At 39.4% G+C, this 20318-nt stretch overlaps 2 protein-coding genes and 1 long non-coding RNA gene across 5 annotated transcripts in view; 1 reads left to right on the top strand and 2 right to left on the bottom strand.

Moving 5' to 3' along the window:
* LOC122993213 (kinesin-associated protein 3-like) overlaps positions 1-20318 on the bottom strand; it is a 48173-nt gene that overhangs the window by 4645 nt on the left and 23210 nt on the right. Inside the window, exons 1-13 of one of the 2 annotated variants that reach the window (XM_044367175.1) lie at positions 8249-9287; positions 6596-6727; positions 5946-6103; positions 5327-5388; positions 4687-4828; positions 3914-4013; positions 3698-3822; positions 3458-3556; positions 3014-3192; positions 2580-2742; positions 2284-2384; positions 2043-2151; positions 1011-1123 (exon numbers count right to left, since the gene is read on the bottom strand). In XM_044367175.1, coding sequence (XP_044223110.1) covers positions 1011-1123; positions 2043-2151; positions 2284-2384; positions 2580-2742; positions 3014-3192; positions 3458-3556; positions 3698-3822; positions 3914-4013; positions 4687-4828; positions 5327-5388; positions 5946-6103; positions 6596-6727; positions 8249-8277 — 1512 coding nt within the window. In that variant the 5' untranslated portion in view covers positions 8278-9287. Of the gene's footprint in view, positions 1-1010; positions 1124-2042; positions 2152-2283; positions 2385-2579; positions 2743-3013; positions 3193-3457; positions 3557-3697; positions 3823-3913; positions 4014-4686; positions 4829-5326; positions 5389-5945; positions 6104-6595; positions 6728-8248; positions 9288-20318 lie in introns of those variants that run through there. The other variant, XM_044367176.1, reaches the window with a different exon arrangement.
* LOC122993219 lies at positions 54-6069 on the top strand. The gene is made up of 3 exons (XR_006406358.1): positions 54-951; positions 3035-3181; positions 5983-6069. It is a non-coding gene; the product is annotated as an uncharacterized LOC122993219 (long non-coding RNA).
* Positions 9956-20318, bottom strand: part of pdca (phosducin a) — a 33573-nt gene continuing 23210 nt past the window's right edge. Inside the window, exons 1-7 of one of the 2 annotated variants that reach the window (XM_044367182.1) lie at positions 15672-15790; positions 15161-15313; positions 13232-13292; positions 12500-12636; positions 12035-12254; positions 11769-11881; positions 9956-10597 (exon numbers count right to left, since the gene is read on the bottom strand). In XM_044367182.1, coding sequence (XP_044223117.1) covers positions 10409-10597; positions 11769-11881; positions 12035-12254; positions 12500-12636; positions 13232-13280 — 708 coding nt within the window. In that variant the 5' untranslated portion in view covers positions 13281-13292; positions 15161-15313; positions 15672-15790 and the 3' untranslated portion in view covers positions 9956-10408. Of the gene's footprint in view, positions 10598-11768; positions 11882-12034; positions 12255-12499; positions 12637-13231; positions 13293-15160; positions 15314-15671; positions 15791-20318 lie in introns of those variants that run through there. The other variant, XM_044367181.1, reaches the window with a different exon arrangement.

Genomic DNA, 20318 nt, shown 5'->3' with positions numbered 1-20318 from the left:
CATTGGGTGTCATGTGAGAAGCATTCATATGAACAGATTTGTTCTTAAGGTGCATGTATGAGTGATTTAAGAACATTTGTGACATTCATCAGTTTTCTCCAGAGCTGTTATATACATCATGAATAGATCATCTCCACCTTTCTTCACAAGGGAGAAACACCTCTTTGACAATTACAATGTCCTAACCTGAATTCATTTGGAATTTAGATATAATACCAAAAATGAACAAAAATTAAATATGCAACTTAATCAAACTTAAATGCAAAATTAACTGTCTACCATAATATCGTCATCCTGGCTGCCAATTTACTAGGTTTTTCAGATTTGATCCATTTTTATGGTCATATTTTGGTGCAGCAACTTCTACATTTTAGTGGTTGTTAGAGACAGCTGCCTCTGTGTCTCTCTGCAGGTCTCTGGCCAGTATGGTGTTGTGTTGCAGCTGACAGTGTAACATCACCTACTGCAGGTGAGAATATTCTCACCTCTAATATCTCAGCGACTGTCACATGACCGCCTCCCATCATGGAGCGCTTTGCTGTAGAAAGATGTTTTTTAGCATCTAATTTCAGGCCAAACCATTCCCTCTTTATTTCTGTCACAGTGCAGAGCTGCTCTGATTACATGTCATATTTTCTGATTGTTTTGTGTCTCCTACTACTGACACTCTGAAATTTGTTATGTCTTTGTCTTCTGATTTCTGAAAGCAGGACTTGAAGCTGTGTCGTGTTTTTACTCTTTGGGAACTTTTTGTGAATGACACTCACCCACAAACAGAGCAAAACACGGAGCCTTATATGGCAATTTTAGGGGCGTGGATTATGCTAATGATGACATCTCATGAATGTGCACCTCCTCACGAACAGGTGACATTCATCAGACTGAAACGAGCAAGTTCAGGAAGTTAAAAGAAGTTGTTGAATCTGACTTGGAACACCTCACAGATAAAAAGTAAGAGAGTTTAGGATAAAACTACAAAAATGTTTCTTTCTTTTGTATTTGTAACTCACTATGAAGAGTGGTTTGATTGGTCCGTCATGTTGTGAGATGTTTCTGATCATTTTCATCAGAAGGCAATCTTTTATCTTCAGAGCTCTCTTCATGAGCATCTTCAGCCCATTTCCTACAGACAGAGACAAACAGACTCTTGTAAAACAGTAATAACGCTTTTACTCATCACAGATCAGTTAAATAGGGCTACAACATCACTGACAGAGAATGGAAGATCTACTTCTGAAAAAAGTGACAGAGGTCTTGAAGACTTTAGAGACAGCAGGATACTTGGCCCTGTGCAAGAACCAATCGTACAAACAGATTCGTTATTAAGCACCACATATGAATACATTGTCTTAGGTACGAACAAAACTTAGACATGGTCCAGACCTGTCGTACAAATCATTAACAGTCTGCCTTTCTCCACATGGCAAGAACACTTGTAACACTTTCAGCCTCAATGTGATTGAATTTAAGTTTAAATATGAAATTGACTAAAATTAGATATACAACTTAAAGCAAAAATCAGAATTTTTTTCATCATGGTTTGATAATTTGCTGAGGTTGTTTATAATTGACTATTTTTAGTTGTCATATTTCAGCACGGCTACTTCTACATTTCAGTAGTTATTGGAAACAGCTGCCTCTGTGTCTCAATATTCTCTCCTCTAATATCTCTGACTGTCACATGACCGCCTCTCATATCAGTCATCGAGCGCTTTGCTTTAGAAAGACGTTTTTAGCCTCTAACTTCATGTTTCAATTGTTTCAACTCCTCTAATATGACTACTGATGCTGATCACTGATACGTTTGTTTGCTGATTTCTGACAGCAGGACTTGAAGCTCCGCTGTGTGAAATTCATCTTTTCACTCTTTGGTAACATTTTAGTGAATGAAATTTGCCCTAAAATGGATCAGAACAGATTGCCTTACATGGCAATTTGAGAGGTAGTGATTATACTAATGATGACATCTCATGAACGTTCACCTCCTCATGAACAGGTGAACTGTACTGTACTGTCATACAAAGCAGCTCATAAAAATATACCTTCACACATCTGTTGTGCATTCCTCTTGTTAGCAGCCAGGTTGATGCAGATGGAGATGAGCTCAGCTTCAATTTCCTCCTCACCGTGATGATACAGCATTTGCATAAGCTAGACACACACACACACACGAACACATGCAATTTTACCTCTGTAGTAATATCAAAGTCAGTATAAAAGTGAAAATCAACAGTTCATATTCCTTTAGTTATTTAAAGTGATTTTCACAGGACATTTTTGTACCTGAGGTATGCAATCAGTGTAAACAAACATGCCCTTGAAGCGGTCGTCAATGCTGATGTGATACAGGATGCGCATGACTACCTGACGGTTGTTCTCATCACCTGCATGACAACAAACACACACAAACATCAGGCGAGATATTCACACTCATCAATGAAAGACCAAAAACTGGCAATTTTTAATGTGTTGGAGAAAATAACGCAACCATCTACACCTTGCTGACACGACATAAACTGAACATAAATGAGCACCATAAAGGTAAACAGTGTAGATTATTTGTTGGTGTGTATTGTTACCCAACAAGCCGGTCAGTTTAGGCAACAGTCCAACTTCCACCATCTTAGCTCGGAGTCCGGAGTCAAAGGAGAGGTTGAGCAGCAGACGCAGAGTCAGGTTCAGCAGATCTTCATGGTCACAGGGAACCAGGCGAGCCAGTTGTTCTACAGTATCCACCTCCGCCTGCAAATCACACACAAACACATTACATCAAACTGATGACTGAGGCTCAGTTAATACAGCAGAAAGATCTGAATAGTATGGATAAAACCAGAAGAAATATTGAGGGTAATGCAATAAATACAAAAAGACGAAGAAGACATCAGACAAGGCAGAATTCCAATGCAAATACAAATACACAACTGGGACTGAAATGTATTTATTTTCACTGATTGGATCGTTCATTATTTTCTCAGTTACTGGTATGTGATTGTTCCATCTTAACATGTCTCACCATGTCATTCTTGTTCTCCAGGAAGATTGACAGTTTTTTGAGGAATGAAACCACCAGGACCAGCAGCTCCTCGTCATCCCGTTCAAGAACTTTGACCAGCAGACCAACAATGTTTTTATTCCTCATCTTCAGCTCCGTCCTCGTGTCCTCAGCAAGGTTCAACAAGAGGTAAAGAGACACTGGGAGACGGTGAAAGACACAGAGAGGAAGAGATGAGGAACAGGAGGAACAACTTCTGGTAGCATCACTCAACTCGTTCTTTGGTTACAATTTTAAAAAGTCTCCGAACTTTATAAATATCGATTCATACTTTTCATTACAAATGTGTTTCCTGATCCCTTCAGCTTTTTTGTAATGCATAGGAGTAAACGCAGAGGGTGAGTTCTGGTGTTATTGATTGATTGAAATTGAAATAGCTCTATGAGACTTGGAAGGCCAGCCTACCTCTGAGCAGCTGCTCCTGTTTAGCCAGAAGGGCCTGGTATTTCCTCAGAGCCTTGTCCTGGTCTCTTCTTAGAGAGCCATTCTCTGGTGCTGACTCATGTACACAGAAGAGTGTTAAGGAACATATATCGCACACACACAAAGACAAAATAAATCAGGAGGTACGTCATGCAGATTGAGGGTAGAAACATAATGTAAAACTGGAAAGGAGGGGCGAAATGACAGCAGATGAAAGGATATAAGCCTTGTTCTTCTTGCGTAGCTCCTCACGCCACACGTCATGTCTCTTCAGCTCATGTTCCACCACACTCATACACAACGCACCTATTTTATAGTGGCTCACCACTCCATGAAACTGGGAGAAGCTGGAGAGAAAAGGAGAGGAGATGTGCTCTGTCAGAGACTGAAAAAGAAGAGCAAGAAACTGGAGTGTGTACCACTGTGTGTGTGAGTTACCTGGAGAAGCAGAAGAAGATGTAAATGATGATGGTAGCCAGCTCCACACTCTGTTTCCAGTCCTCCCTTAAAACTCTGGCTAGAGCGCCTAGAGCCGCCTCTACACACACACAGAGACACACGCGATTTTCATATGAGGTGACACGACTAGAAGAGGCACATGTGCAGCAGCCTGTTGCACCAGGAATTACACAAAAACTGGGCTGCACCATACAAGACTGTTACAATGCAAAATTAAGATAAAACTTTATTTACACCTCCCCTGTGCAGGTGTATGTTCATCTTTATTAACTGTTGTCATGGAAGAACATATAAAAATGGAGTGTGGAGAGCCAGAATCATTAGTTTCGTGCAACTGAACAAAGTGGTGAATTTAGTGTGACATTAACTAGTTACATCATGGCAGTTCATGTTGACCACAAAATACAACTTACTGCTGCTGGTGCAACAAGCTGCTGGTTTCTTTAGGGTTATTTATCACATTTGACTTAGTTTTAACCAAAGATGCTGCTCAAAATTTAGCTTGATGTCAACATCAAATGTTAAATGAAACAGTATGTTTAGATGATTTAGTAATATGGAAAACTTCATCATTTATCAACAGAAAAAATAAAAAAAGAGAAGAAGAGATCATAGACATAAAAACACTCCATGAGGACAAAATGTGCGACTTCATTTGTTATCAAGTGATTTAAGGGAGCATGTAAATGTAGGCATGCAGGTGTAAGAAACACTGCTAGACGTCAGTGGTAGAAGGTAAAGTGAAACTCTACCGTTGTGTAGCAGCTCCTCCAGGTTATCAGGGTTGCGAGCGAGCTGCAGAATGAGAGCAGAGCCTCTGATCTTCTCTGGGATGCCCTCATAGAGCAACTCGATATACTCATCTACTCTGGTTATACTGGCCTCCTCGTTCAACTACACAGACAAACATACAGACATACAGAAACACACACTGTTACAGACTGAAGAGTGACTGGGCGTGACACACTATTCCACTGAAATGAAATAAACAAGAGATGTGAAGTTTTTCTGGTTTAGTCTTTCACCAGCCATATTCTAACTAGAAACAAATAAATGTGAATTCATAGCGGTGGTGTTGCAAATCTGATGGTATCACCAACACGGTCACAATAACATATTTGCACAAATTGGGAGTTGTGTTTATGACAGTCAGATATCACTGTGCAACTTTGGTGCACATTTTGGCATGAAATTTAGCATGAATCAGACCAGCACATCAAAAATGCAACAGTGTTCCTGCTTTAGTTGTTGAGGTTCATTTAGAAAATTGTGGGAAAAAGCTCAAAATTTGCGCTTGTGTCCAGAGCCGTCGTACTTGTGAGTGTGAACTGTGATAAAGGAACAAAATACATGAACAATCAGGCCAAGTCAGTCAGTGCTGGAAGATGTTACCTCCATTCCTTCAAACGGTGTCAGCTCTCTGGGTTTCACAGTTCTTTTCTCTTTCTTCTCCACTGGTGACACAAAAACACAAACAGCCAACAATAAAAACATTCCTGCATTTCCTTCAAAACTTGAAGCTCTGATTCATTTATTACATGGTTTATAATTCTGTTCATGTTCTGTGCATCTGCACATGAATGTCCACATCGTGTATTCAATATCGTATAAGAAACAGGATCTACATGGACTATCAGTGAGTGTGTTTACATGCCATTGCAATATTAGTGTTTTTGAAATGTTTGCAGGTTAGTGAATTTTAGTTTGCTTATGTTTGAAAGTCAGTGATGAGCAACACACATTCCCAATTTTGTACCTTCCATACTGTGATGTTTTGCATTGGAGGAATCAGCTGATAGGGATTCCAGCGATGAGTAAAATAATTAAATCAACTGAACGATATTTATTAAGCTTTCACGTAAAGTTTTATGTGTACAAGGTTGACAATCTGGCCTGAGTATGATGCCAGACTAGATGAATGAATTCTTCATGTGAGCATTGTGATCAAAATGGTGAAACTTTTGATGTTCAGACTCTAGAGCAAGGGTGTAATGATGGTGATAGGACTGACCTTTGCCCTCCACTGGGGATGATTTCCTGTTCTGCAGGTAGTAGAGGAGCTGCTCCACCTGGGGCAAACGGGATGGAGGGATGAGTTTACACTCCTCCACCACTTTCTTGGCCAAAGCTCCCACATCTGTACTAGGAGAAAGACTTTTCACACGAATACTGGAGAGAGAAAGAGAAGACAAAGAGATAAACAGTCGATTTCATCCAACAGGTTTATATGACCACAGGCTTGCATACCTGAAACAAGAATTCATTAATAGCTTGTTAGTGATTAAACACAGCTTATGAAAGTTCTAACAGTGTATTTTTTTGGGTGGGGGGGTATGACAGGAGCCCATACCATTTCAGCATACCAATCAAATATCAAATATGTCTAAATGGATAAGAGTAACACCATGATGATTTCAAGGACTAGCCAGAATAAAAAAATCAAAATTAGGATGAAAACAAATGAAAAGCAGTAGAGAACAAAAGAAAAACAGAGAGACAGAAAGAAGATAATACAAAGAGAAAATAAAAAGTGACCATAAAAAAAGGCCAAAGAATTGTATCACTCCATTTCAATTCAAGTGGAGGAAGAGGAAGAGATAGAACAATAGACTGAGAGGAAACGGGACAGAATGGAAGTTCAGTGTAGAAAATCACACTCACATTTTTTGTCCCTCCTTGCGTTCCCCCAGCATATGACCGCCACTCTCTCCCAGTATGGATGCTTCCACCTCATAGTGGACCACAAGAGCCTTCTCTGTGGGATGGACATCCAAACTGCCCGCAGTCACTTTGCTTTGGGTAGTAATGGACAAACAGTTAATTAAACGCTAACTCAAAAACATCATATTGATTCCATAACTTTGTAGATACATATTGAATAACCCTTGCATTATGCTCGATGAGTGACTTCTACAATAAATACGTAGCGGGACGTCAATCATGTCTTTCTTATGATTAGAATATGACAGTAGCCAGGGCTGGGCAATATATTTATATTATATTGATATCGTGATATGAGAATAGATATCATCTTAGATTTTGGATATGGTAATGTCATGATAGGGCATAAGTGTTGCTTTTTCCTGTTTTTAAAGGCTGCATTACAGTAAAGTGATGTAATTTTCTGAACTTATCAGACTGTTCTAGCTGTTCTATTATTTGCTTTTACCCACGTAGTCATTATATCCACATTGCTGATGATTATGTATCATAAACCTCATTGTGTAACTATTTTTACTCAATCTGACTTGATGTTAATTGATCTAATAAAAAAACAAGTGATACACAAAGAGCTTTGTGTTTGATGTGGACAATATGTTTTTTTTAACTGTCATGTCAGTAAAACTGAAAGCATTTAAATTGAATTATTTAATTATACTGTTATTACATATTACTGAATTATTGTAAACATACTATATGCATCCATCAACACAATAACGTTAGAGCTGCGCAGACACGCCCAGTCAGATACATAATGCTACATAAAACTGGACTGGTTAGCTAGCAAATGTCACCAAAAAGCTGCTGGATCATTAGAGAGATGAAGCTAACCCACAGAGTAAACAGCTAAACAGTGAACAAGATCGACATAAGATAGTTAAAGCTAATTAGCGAGGCAGTTTGCCACCGTTTCACAGTAGCTTGCTGGCTACTGTACGATATAGCCCAGATAATCCAGACCCGTGTAATGATGCCAAACCCCATTTAACAATCTGTCGGTTAAAGGTCGCTCAGTTAACCGGAGAAAATATACGTCGGTTGAAAATGAACCAAATATTTTTATGATTTTCTTATGGTCTTGTATTGGATTCGGCACTATGGATATTCGCCACGTACTGGTTCCCACAGATATGATCCCTACTTTGCATTAGTTAGCGCTATCTTCCGTGAATGAACGGTTTTGGGAGGAGATGATTGCCGAGGCAAGCAAATGTGGGTTTATTCTAAACATGTGTCTTATCTGCGGATTACGCATATGCCGAATTGAATAGTGGGTGTTACTAATTTACAGATGGACTGAGGTGATTTTCCATCAGTACGCGTGTTTCCTAACGGGAACGATAACATAAAATTCCCAGAAGTTTGACTTGTAATTGGTGTGAGCTTCTCTCCGTGCAAGTGAACCACACACACCAGAGCTATATACAACGGAACCTCAAAAGCAAACACTCCTCACTCTCATCTATGTTTGTTAAAGTCTCTGTATGGATACTAGCTGTATCTTCATCTTAGTATGATGAGGTTAACGCTAGCTGACAACGTTACGTTACCCTTCCTCAAAAACACTGAGCTAACAGCTTAGTTACGTCTCACCGTTTGAGGTAGCGCGCGTCATCCTGCATCTTCCTCGAAGTTAATGTTTCCGATTTTGATTAATTTGTTATGCCGGTCGCATTCAACGAATCCCTGAAATCACGACCACTAAAATCCGTGTGCTGTAATAGCTAACACCGCTCTCAAAACAGCACAGACGGACTACAAACATGGATTCCGTTCCGCCCCGGAAAGCTTCTTCCTGAGTCAGACTCATGGATACATTACACATCCAGCCGGCAGCATTTCTTCTCATGCTGCAGACATGCCGCCTCAGTTAAAGGGACTGGCAGCACATCGCTGACTAGTATAAACCTTAACCTGAGTTTGCACTAACCCTGGACAAACTATGCACATTTGTACAGCAGGTTGAGAGGCAGCAGCTGCCTGTGGGGCTAAATCCAGAGAGAGACCATCCCAACTCCCACTGCTCTCAAGCTGAGCCAAAACTTCAATATTTTGCAGCAATTCATTGTTATAATTGTTTAAATGACATAACGGACAGAAGTGCGAATTGCGTGACACGCTGTGACAGATAATTTGTTGAATTGCTTTGATCTAAACACATGCATCGACTCTGAAATAAAAAAAATCTGTGCCTTGAAAAAATAAAGAGGTCAATGATTCAGAACCCATCTCCATCCTCTTAAAGTCTGTTCAGACTGTCATCTTGATCTGACAGCAAGTCCATTGTGTCTCTTTACAACATAAATTCAACCAAACCCAAACAGGAAACGTTATGTATTTGTATTACCGATCAAGGGACAAACTATTGGAAATATGGAGAGACTATGGCTATAAACATTTCTATAGCAACTACCAATATTATCTGTGCTCAACTCTAAAACATTTTTTTTAGTTTAGCTTAAAAATAAATAATGGCACCCCTGATGGCCATGTTTTCTCAATTCTTCTCTCAACCCTACAGGTTTTAGTTATGCGAATGAGTAGAAAATTACCTCTCCTACAACTTTCCAGAGAACTTCATGCCAGGTTCACATCATGAGGGATGGATAGTGATGGTGATCAGCAGTGTTTTCAACACTGACTGACTGGAAGTGTTTCCTTCCTTTAAGCTACAGTTGTATGACAGGCAGATCATGCAGGAATTCAACTGTGCATTTATCAAATAATAATAATAAATAAGTCATTTGTGGTTTTAATGATCATGATTGATGGACTTGGCCTATGTGATGTTTGTTTTGCTTTTCAGGCACTTTAATATTACATTATATTCATATTACATATTATTTTTCAACAATTTGGGTGTATCACAGGTTTCATACAAACACAATACTCCCAGTCGTACTTGGATGTTGAAGTAAATTGTGTTTAAATTTAGTAAATATGACCACTTTCATTTTTTTAAACCTACTTGAGAACTTAACAAGTGGGCCAGTAATTTTCTGGTGAGGAGAGTTTATGCACTCGGCACAGTTGAGAAAATCACCAAATCAGTAGACACACCCCCACAGTTAAAACTAAGAAATATTCCATAGTGTATCTGTGAAGTAGACTGGGTGGTACAGGGATGGATGGATGATGGTTCATCAACACTTCATGGAAAAGTTGGCCTGGCAGATTCAGTTTCTATTGTTACTATTGTACTACAGTGGTGGGACGTGAAAAAACACATTTGCCTGTATTTTGCATGTATGTGTGTATAGAGCCTGTAAAACATTTCACAGATAAGATACAGACAGTGAGCACTTTTTAAAGACACCTTTTATTGGAGAGCTATGATTCTGATTTCCAAGCAGTATTTCAGCACAGACTTCCTCACACCATGTGGCTTACATCTAACTGCTTCTATATACAATCAGTATTCAGTGTGTGCCAATAGATCTTTACTATTGTGTGTTATTCTGCACATGCTATGTATATGCTTCCTTAACTCTTGTTTGTGTCATGACTGGAACACTGTATGATGGACATCAACTAACCAAGTTCCTTGTTCCCTTTTTATTTTGATCCCACTATCTTCCTCTCCTTCATTACTCGCCACCATTTCTATTCCTTCAGCTCTCGTCTCCTTAACCCGTGTTCCGTATCTCCCCTCCTGCTGCTATTCTCATATCACCTCTTTTCCCACTCTCTTTTGTCCACTCTCATTCATCCTCTCTCCTCAGAACTCTCATTTTTTCCTCTTTCCTCCATCTTCTATTCTACCTCCCCTCCCTCGTCGTCATCATCTGCACATGCTGCGAAATCCTTTTCAGGCAGGAGACCGTATTGATTGAGAAATGCCTCCACATCCGTCGCAAAGAACTCTTCACTGAAGTGTTTGGTAACAGCCAGGAAATTACCCAGTAGCTCACCAGCCTTGTACACCAGCAGGGCAGGAAGGACCTGGAGAGGTTTGTTTCAACAGGAATCAATATTACTTGTAGGTTGTTTCTGAGGATGATGTACACACAAACAAAAGCACAAACATTCCTATGATTCTTTGTTCTTAAGTCAATGCTAATCTAATTTCAGTAAAGCTATTACAACTGTCAGCCAAACAATTCATTTGTTATCACAGCCTGTAAGTATAAGAGTAAAAGTGAAAATTCAGCTTCATGTTATAGATATAAACTTTTTGAGGGATTTGAGTTAATAAAATGCATTTAGTTATTGTTTCCATGCTTGTCTAGCTTTCCATTCTAGCATGATGATGTGGTTTACAATGACAACAGTGGCATATTTACCATTCAATAATCATAGTAGTTTTTAAATTTATTTATGGTTTATTTGATAGGGACATATACAGTGTACACAGACAAACCGAGAACACCTGTCTGATGCAGCTATTGTTTATAGTGGATGCTAATTTGCGAAAATAAGAGATTTTTTTAAACAATGGGTGCTTGATTTCAGACTGAAAAAGACAAAGGCAGACTTTCGTTGAGTGAACTGTCAACTGTTGGTGGCAGATGTTATGAGATGTAACCAATAAGATAATTACTGTTAACTTAGTGGGAAGGTGGGAAACAAAGTCTTTGACTTTTTATTGTTTTCAGCTGACTCTTTAAAATGAGAACATTGCAAAAGTGTCTTAAATATACATTTCATGGCTACATAGAGGGCATTTTCACTGCAGGAACACAGGAATACGCAAAAGGGACTTCCTCTGGTACAATAGTTCCTGGGACTTTTTGGTCAGAAAGGGTAAAGCATGTTATCATGCTCAGCACTGTGTAATGATGCAAACATACACATGTGCTCTATTGCTTCTGGTTTTGACGAGGCAAAAAAACTCTCTGGATATCAAGTATCAGTCTCTTTGGTGCTCCATCCTCACTGTTTAGACAAGTGCTGTTCACAGGGTTCAGTGATCATATCTCATAACCTTGCAGTTATTCATAGCACCGCTACTACAAACTCTGCTACAATCACTACCAGATGCCACTGCTAATACTACAGCCTAATGTCCACACAGTGATTATTGTAATTGAATACATTATTATTATAGCCTATTATTAATAATATTACCTTAAACATTTTCTTTGCTGTTTTAGTTTTGAAACAGTTTACTAACCTCAGAGGAGAAGCGCTCAGCTGCGCCTGTTGCCACAGCATCAATACGACAAAATTTAACGCTGGAGTACTCTGTAGCCAGACAGTCCAGACATGAGTTCAACTGTTCACAGCCTGACAAAAAACACATCATGTATTTTTAAGTATTAGCGCAAAGCAAAGGAATGAACCATCCCACTATTACATATTGATATATCTGGAGTCAATCAGACTAAAAATGTAACATGAGACAGTATGACTGAAACACTTGATAAAAAATAATCAAACCTTTGACACCGTTCTCGTAAATGTGGACTACCACCAGGGTCAAACGATGTTCTTTCTCTATGACTTCCAGAAAAGCCTCTCCACTGTCAAGCTCGTAGACTGCGTCAAACTTAGGACCGAAGCTCAGGCGCTCGTGCATTTCCTGCATGCACTGTTTTCTGTAACGTTTCAGGCAACGTTCATCCTCCTCTTGGATCAGCTCATACTCCTGAACACTCATCTAGAGGAGAGGAAATGTCTGTTACAGCTTCAGGTTTTTATGGTTGAGTGCACTGTTTGAATGTGTACATCTGTGTCTTCCTGTAAATGTTTGTTGCTGTCTCTGTGACTGATTCTCTTCTTTTGTTTTGTGCATGTTTTGACATACTGTTTGTGTTGTGCAGTCTTTGTTGTTATGTCTTTTCTAATCCTCTGATTAACTACAAAATCTGTCAAGTCAAATTCTATGTGTTTATTTCTATCCACCTTTCTGTTGAGTCTCTCCTTATCATCCTCTCGTGGAGTGGACATCTGTCTGAGCAGCTCTCTCTTATTTGAAGGGACAGTCTGATCCACACTGTCCAACTTAAACCTTCGCCAGTCATTAATGACACCTTTTGGACCTGGAAACAAACAACACACCATGAAGAATCAGTCAGTCTAGATTAGGACTAAACGTTTTAGCAATTCATGTCTACTGCATCTTTCTGGCTTATGCCCAAGCTCCCAGGAACAGCGCTGGGCTGTGTAGCTAATTTGGCATAGCCGCCAAACCGTGTAATTACGTCATGTGACGCTGTTGGGCCCAAAAAGACTTTTTCCCATAGACTTACATTGTGAAAGAGACATCCTTAAATCAGCGGATAATTTTTTCTGAGCATCACAACACCTGCCAAATGACTTGTCTCACTATCAGAATTTGATCCGTTCGGTCCAATCACATTTTGAAAGCTTAAAAGAGCCACACAATTGAATTGTTTTATCACCATTCAAGTTAGCCGGAGGGCTAAACCAGAAGTAGCCGACTCGGCCCGTGAAAGTCACTAGTGCGCTTGCTCTATGTGCCCAATGATTGCGGAAGATCTGGGTGATTTTATACATGGAAGTCGAACTTTTTTGGCTTCATGCGCCACTGAGCAACTTTCATAGGAATGAACGGGGCCTCGCCTCTGACACTGTATCCAGTTCTCTATATACATCCATGCTCATGCCTCTGACCTGTGTGATTGGCAGGTAAATCCTCTTCTTCTTGGATGGAGCCAGACATCCTGCTAGCAGCCTGTAATACAGAGAACAAACAAACTGGATAGTCTGAACAGAGTTTTCAGGTCCAGAGTTTTCAGGTGAGGTGATGTGCCTTTTAAAAGCCACGTTACAAATTGATCTCAAGTTTTGCTTTTTTAGTAAAATCAGTGTCAGTTCACCACTTTCTTATTTGATCTAACTGTCCTACGCACCTGTACTACAGGTGTGCATTTTGATTTTTTGCAAATTTGTACCTCAACTGCATATTAATTCCATGTATGTTGCTTTCTTAAAATTGTATGTTGCAGAATTACATTGACTTGTCTTGTTTTGACATCACATTCTCCACATATTTCCAGAGAAAAAATACCCCTTCAAAAATTAAATATTTATTATAGCATCATTTTTTTGGGTGACAAAAATTCTCGTAGACTCGTGTGGATTAAATGCCAAAATGGGGAGGAAAAGACTAATTCTTATTTAACCATCTTAGTGTGGACATAGCTGTTACTGCAATATTCTACACAAAAACCTGACTCCAACATTGTGTGTGTGTTTACATGTGCATCAGTCCATACTGTTGGACACACTGTTGTCACAACCACTTACTGTGAGCTAGGCTGAAGTTTGCTTATCAGATTACACTGAGATTACTGGAAGTTTGGCATGTACAGTTGCTTAGGACAGCTTATTGCGTGTGTGTGTGATATGACATAATTTGCTAGCTAAGCCTGTCCTACTGTTTGCTATTTTGTAACCCAAACAAGTTTTATTCTATCGTTGTGATCCTGAATATGCACAATTAAAACCCTGTCTCCCCTAAAGACCACATTGAAAGCTGTTATGCTGATGCAGCTGAGCTGTCAATAACAACAGTTTCCTAATCAACACTGCGTCAGTCATAAAACTGATGATGCTCATTAGTCTGAGGTGACTAATTCCTTCATGTTAGCAAAGCGATACATTTCCTGCGTGGTTGGTTTTAATTAGCAGTTCAGGAAGTGGACTTAAAGGCATACTATGCAGGATTTGTCAGTTGCTATCCATAAACACAACTTTCAAAATCGGCCTCCTGCTCCTGGCTCAACGTCTCTCTCCTCTGCTCTGTGCCTGTATGCATGACGGGAGGAGAAACAGACTTTAGGTTATTCTTTACTCCAGTCGACTATGACTGCTCACTGCCGTTACTGTTGAATAAGCAGAACATCGGCCCTGTGTCTGCCATGTTCATAGCTTCCTCTTGCCTATGTTGCCACACACCCACTGTCCAAAGGTTGACACCCAGAAACATCCCAAACACAGTAAAATAATAAGAAAATACATGCAGAGGGCAGAGTCTTTGTAGATACACTGCCACACACTTGCAGTGGGTCCAAAGTGATTATTGAGAGGGATTAGTTTTGTAGGAGTTTATACATTGTTTTTTTTTTTTTAGGAAAATCCTGTGTAATATGCCTTTCACCTCTGAAGTGCAATAGTTTTATATACTTAATAATACAGCATATACATACTTAACAAATGGTTTCACAAAAGTAATGATTATGTAAGCACATATAAATGTGAATATAAGAATATATGTCGCCATGTGCTGCTTAGGACAAAATACACATTTCTGGGCAATTGGACAATAATGTGGTGCTGCAGCAATAATACACAGACAATATTTAATTGTGAATTTCTTGCAAACAAAGTGACCACAACTGCCAAATAGTGATAAATATAAAATAAACTCAGTCTCTTACAGAATTATTTTAGTGTGGAGGAACTATACATGTAGGTCAGGAACTCAATTTTGTGAGGAGAGAAAAAAAAAAACAGTAACTAAGACACAGATGATAGAGAGCTGAACATAATGTACTAATGTCTACATGGTACCTAACTTAAACAGCCAGAAATTCTTACCTTTGAGTCTTAGGTCGAACTGGTGTTTGTCAATTTTAAGGCTGGTCAGTTTCTTATAGTGTATTTGTTTGTTCAATCTTTACTTCTTTGTCTGTTGTATCTATTTGTGATCAATCGAGCTGTTCACTGAGTAGTGTGTCCACATAGAAAGAACTGACAGGAGAGACGGGAACACACATTTAGAAAAGGGTGGGGAGAGAGATGAGAGAATAAGCTTTATCTTCACTGTCATCTTCATCATCACTCAGTGTAATATGTTCTCTAAGATGATTAGGTGTAATACCATGCTCAGTGTTATGGATTAATGATGGCATAGTAGGCACAAGTAGCAATTCTTTTTTACATTTACAACAATCGATTGACAGCTAAAATAAAACAAGCCCAAATATATTGGTCTAATACTGATGGAGTGTGACTTTTAAGATGCTAAAAAGAAAAACTAAATATTGCACAGCCACCAAGTCTACACATAAGGATCTGCCACCTTTAATTTAGCCATTTCTTCAATCACCTTCCTCAAATTCTTCTCCTGAATGTGTGGATGTTTAAACATACAAAGTTAAACTAGGCAGGTGTCGTCAGTTCCGCCCATCCTTTTTCTTTCTGTTCTCATTTATCTAGGTCTGAAACGTGGTCCCAGCCACATCCTCCCTCAGCTCTTCCTGGGGGATCCTGAGCAGTTTCCAGGGCAGATGGTTTCCTCTGTTTTCAATTTTATGTGAGAAACATGTATTTTATAGTAGACAAATATAGCGTATAGATATAGTTTCCTGTATAGCATGTTGTAATGTAATACAGTTCAGGTACTCAGATTTTGATATACCATATTTTGAAATTATCTAATTTAAAGACTTAAAATTGTGGTTATTCAGTATGTGATGTATTTCTGAAATGCCTTTTTCTTTCCATTTATTCCAACTGATTTCCAATTTTGGATTTGCTGGCAGCCAAAAGCTTGATAATAATAAAATTTGGTAATTATAGAGCCATACGCTGTGAAAAGATGAACCCACTGGCTTGCACTGGATCCAGTTTGAAGTCCAGAGATGCTGCCATGTTTTCTGTTTGGAGCCAGGACTTTCCAAATAAGGAGTACGGGGTGTTGCCTTCAAGCTTGGGAAACACCCCACCACCGCAGACCAAGAGCTAGCTTACTGAAAACACTGGTCAACAGTCTGCCTGCTAGTTACTGTACCTGACTACAGCAACTCCTCCAGAAAACCACATCACTGAGTGCAGTGTAATGTTAATAATTCATTATACTGCATGCTGCTGTAATTTCAGTGAATTAACATAAACTCTTGTAACAACAGCTAATACATTTAACACAACTTTTATGGGAATGTTTGGCTTTTAACAACAGACACATAATACTCCCGTCCACATAACATTATCTTCCATTACTTGTAGTTGCTGGAATAGAGTTGAATAAGTTTATGGTGACTGGCTCCATGTTGATCTCAGTCAGTTTCAATGCTGCATGGATGGACGCTTCTATTGGTCTTTCGAAGAAAAGTCTTCCCTTTGAAAACACCTGTGACTCTGTTTTACAGGGGTTTGCACCGATCTTGATTACAGACTGTTAATAAGCGAGTCTCACAGATAAACAACTTTCTGTGTCTCAAATCGCATACTTCTGTGCTTACACTTAACATTTTGAGTGCATAAGTGTGTTCACACTGAGAAGTATGGAAAAAAGCAGTGCACTGTGAGTACCCTGATGGTACACTCAAAACAGTCAAAAAGTTGAGTGTGGAACTGTGGACACTTCTCGCCTTCAATGGTCGCCATCTTGGCTACGTAGTGGAAGGGGAGGGACCACTTTTCAAACTGGAAATGGCAGCTGAGTACGTTGTAACCACGGTGAACATCGCCACATTATACAAGTTATACATGTGTTTTTTAGCACTAAGCACCACTATACTATTGTCTGATATAAGCCATTAGTATGTTTTTTGGGTTAATTTAGCAGTCTGTAATGATTTGGTAGCGCGAACGATAACGCGAATGCTAACGCTAGCTAATGCTAATTTGCGATCGTCATTTCCGGTAAGTGCACACCGGCCATGTTTGTTTGAGACAACACTACCCTGTAGAAATTCACAGACTACGCCAGTAAGTACATAGTGTACAGAGTGTACTACATGAAAGTGTACTAACAGAAGTATGTCATTTGAGACACAGCTCTGTTTTTGATTTGCATTGCAGGGGTCAACAATAACATTGTTTGCCACTGGCCCCAAGACAGTTTTTACTGGCACCACCTCCAAAGGTTAAAATTATTGGGATTATCACATAAAAACTACTACTTTCCATTTTCAATCTTTGTATTAAAAGGGATCCTGGAAACAACAACACAATTTGAAACAGCCAGGACCCTTGAAACAAAAACCAGAAACAACAGAAAAACTCACACACACAAAAACAGCACCATGGTATGCTCTCGCCCCCTCTGACAGCCATCTCTGAACAACCCTATCTGGCTTGAACTCAGCAACCTCTGGCCCCTAAATGCTGATACAGCATCTCAACAGACAGGTTGCTCTTCCAGTCTGTTTTTGTTCTTTTCATTGTGCTGAAGCCCTGCTCACATACCGCTGTAGACAGAGGCAGCACAGATGTGAACTCAATTATCATCAGCAGATTGTTCTCCAGTCTCTCAGGGTCATTAAGGAAGTCTGTCCATGCAGTACTCTGCGCAACAATAAATTCATCTAAAATTATCTGACCAACATTAGCTTCACTGCTTGAAAGTGGATTTTCACCCATATGAGTGTGTAAACTGAGTTTTTTTTTTACTTGCCAGAATGACTTAGTGTACTCTGTCTTTTGTTGTTATACAAACCAAATACCTGCCACCTCTGCCCCAGCTGTCCTCACCAACTAATGCTTGCACTGGACCTGTGAAGACCGGTCTTTGTGTTGGACCACAACCGCTGGCCAGACACAATGAAGAAGGCCAACAAACACCATGGGCAGAAGGGCCACGACTGTGCTGCTCTCGTTCACGGCTCCTGTACAGACCCAAACAGCTTGCTCCACCCAACAACCAAATTACACGTTGCACAATATGTAAAAATGAATTCCAGCTCCTCTTTAAACATGGACCCAGAAAAGCTCCAAGAGAGGCAGCAACTCTGGCACTCTCTTACAGTGGAGAGTCAAACTACCAGTGTAACAGTTGTTACCATGCCTGTTGCAGTAGTAAACCCACCTCCACTTGCTCAGACTCTGGCCACACCTCTAATGATTGAGAAAAATTGTTAAAAGCATCATGGAGAGGCAGCTGCAGTAACAGCCAGGACAAAATAAATCACAGACAAAAACTTTTCTTTCCTGTGGTCAGCCTAAGTTGACGTATGAGAATGATGGTTCCTCCATCCACTTCTTCTACCAGCAAGGTCCCATCAGATACTTCTACTGCTCTGATAAGGTGTTTAAAACTTATGGTGCTGAAGATCTGACCAACCCAAAAATGTCCTTCAAAGACTTAACAGAGACAGAGTTCTTTCAGCGGGAACTAGATGCCACAAAGAAGAAGATGGAGGAGAGAAGACAGCAGAAAAGAGAAGGGCAGAATCATAGCACACAGATTGAAAGTGTTGATTCTGAAAGATGGAAGTGAAGCAGGGCCCAAACAGTCCTCATACTCACTGGCTTCCCTGGAGTGGTCGGGAAATAAATTTACTGCCTAGCGAAAGTCTTTTCACTGTACAAAGATCAGGGATCTTCCAGGATCCAGGATCAGATGACCTGGAAAGACTTCCAGGAATATCAGTTTTATGAGATGGAAAAACGGAGATGGGAAGTTGAAAAGGGAAAATGAGAGACAGGGAGAGATAGAGTGTTTCATCATGCGTATAAATATCTTTTGCTCATTTTATCCATATTAAAAAGTATTCCATTTTCTATTTAGTATTTTATGAGATTGCTTTATTTATGTGCCAAAATGATAAAATGCTCTACTTTATATTACTTTCTGTATATAGAATGAACCTGTTCACTTTTGCTAGACTCTCTGGTGGCTCACTCATTTCAATTATTTGTGCTGAACTTTTCTCAAAGCCCCAGAAGTTAGTTTTCCTCTGTCAAAGGACCAGCAGAACCTGCACCTTTTTAACTTTCTAATATATTAGAGCTGCAACAATTATGCATTTGATAGTTTTCAACTATCAAATTAATCTAACAGTTTAAATTAAACTAAATTCTCTAATTCCAGCTTCTCAAATGTGAATATTTTCTGGAGAACATCAGTGCAACAGTCCTCCGCCGCTGGAACATCAAAACACTCAGGAGGACTGTCTGGGAGAGAAGGCAGAGGAGGAAGAAGATGAGAAAATAGAGCCAACAACAGGGCAACAGTGTGTCTAAATCAGTGGCGGCAGGTGACTCAAAAAATTGGGGAGGACAGGAGGAAAACCAACATGGAATCTAACAACAAACCGCATCAAACTATATCATTGTCCCACCTGATGAAATCCGAGGGGTGGGGGGCAATTTTATATGCCAATAAAACAATTTGCTTGAGTAGTGAAAAGGCTGCTTCTTTACACATATTGTCTCTGAACAAAGAAGTGCTCATTTTAGCCATGGAGTGGATCAAATGTGTCATTTTACCAACAAAGTGAAATTCAAATTTATAGTATTGTTCTATTGTGACAACAAATTTATGTTCTCATCAAAAACAGACAACATATCACATGATTTACACGTGTTTCCTATATATTTTCGTGGTATACAGAAATATATAAAGTAGCACAAAGCTTATAATGTGATAGAGGTTCAGATCAGTGCTGAATACTAGAAAGACTGAACACTAAAAACATTCACAGATCTAAAAGTGTAGGTTCACATCAAAGTATTAATGCATGTATCAAATACATGACTTACACACTCTTATCTATATGTACGATATACAAAATATAGTCTACAAAGCTGACATGTTAACACTAGGAGTGTTAACATGAACACAAAACTCACGGTTCGGAACGTATCACGGATTTGAGTCACGGATCAGATCATTATTCGGATCAGCGAAAAAAAAGGGGGGAGACAAATAAAACTTTGTGTTCTATTTATCTCTAACACACTTACAGCTAGAAACAGCAAGGAATTTGGTCTTAAATGGTCTTAAATGAAAACAACATTTAAGATGTCC

This window comes from Thunnus albacares, chromosome 12 (assembly GCF_914725855.1).
Source record: "Thunnus albacares chromosome 12, fThuAlb1.1, whole genome shotgun sequence".
In the NCBI taxonomy this organism is placed as follows: Eukaryota; Metazoa; Chordata; class Actinopteri; order Scombriformes; family Scombridae; genus Thunnus; species Thunnus albacares.
The sequence above is the reverse complement of the archived record's forward strand: the minus strand, read 5'-3'. Positions and strand labels throughout refer to the sequence as shown.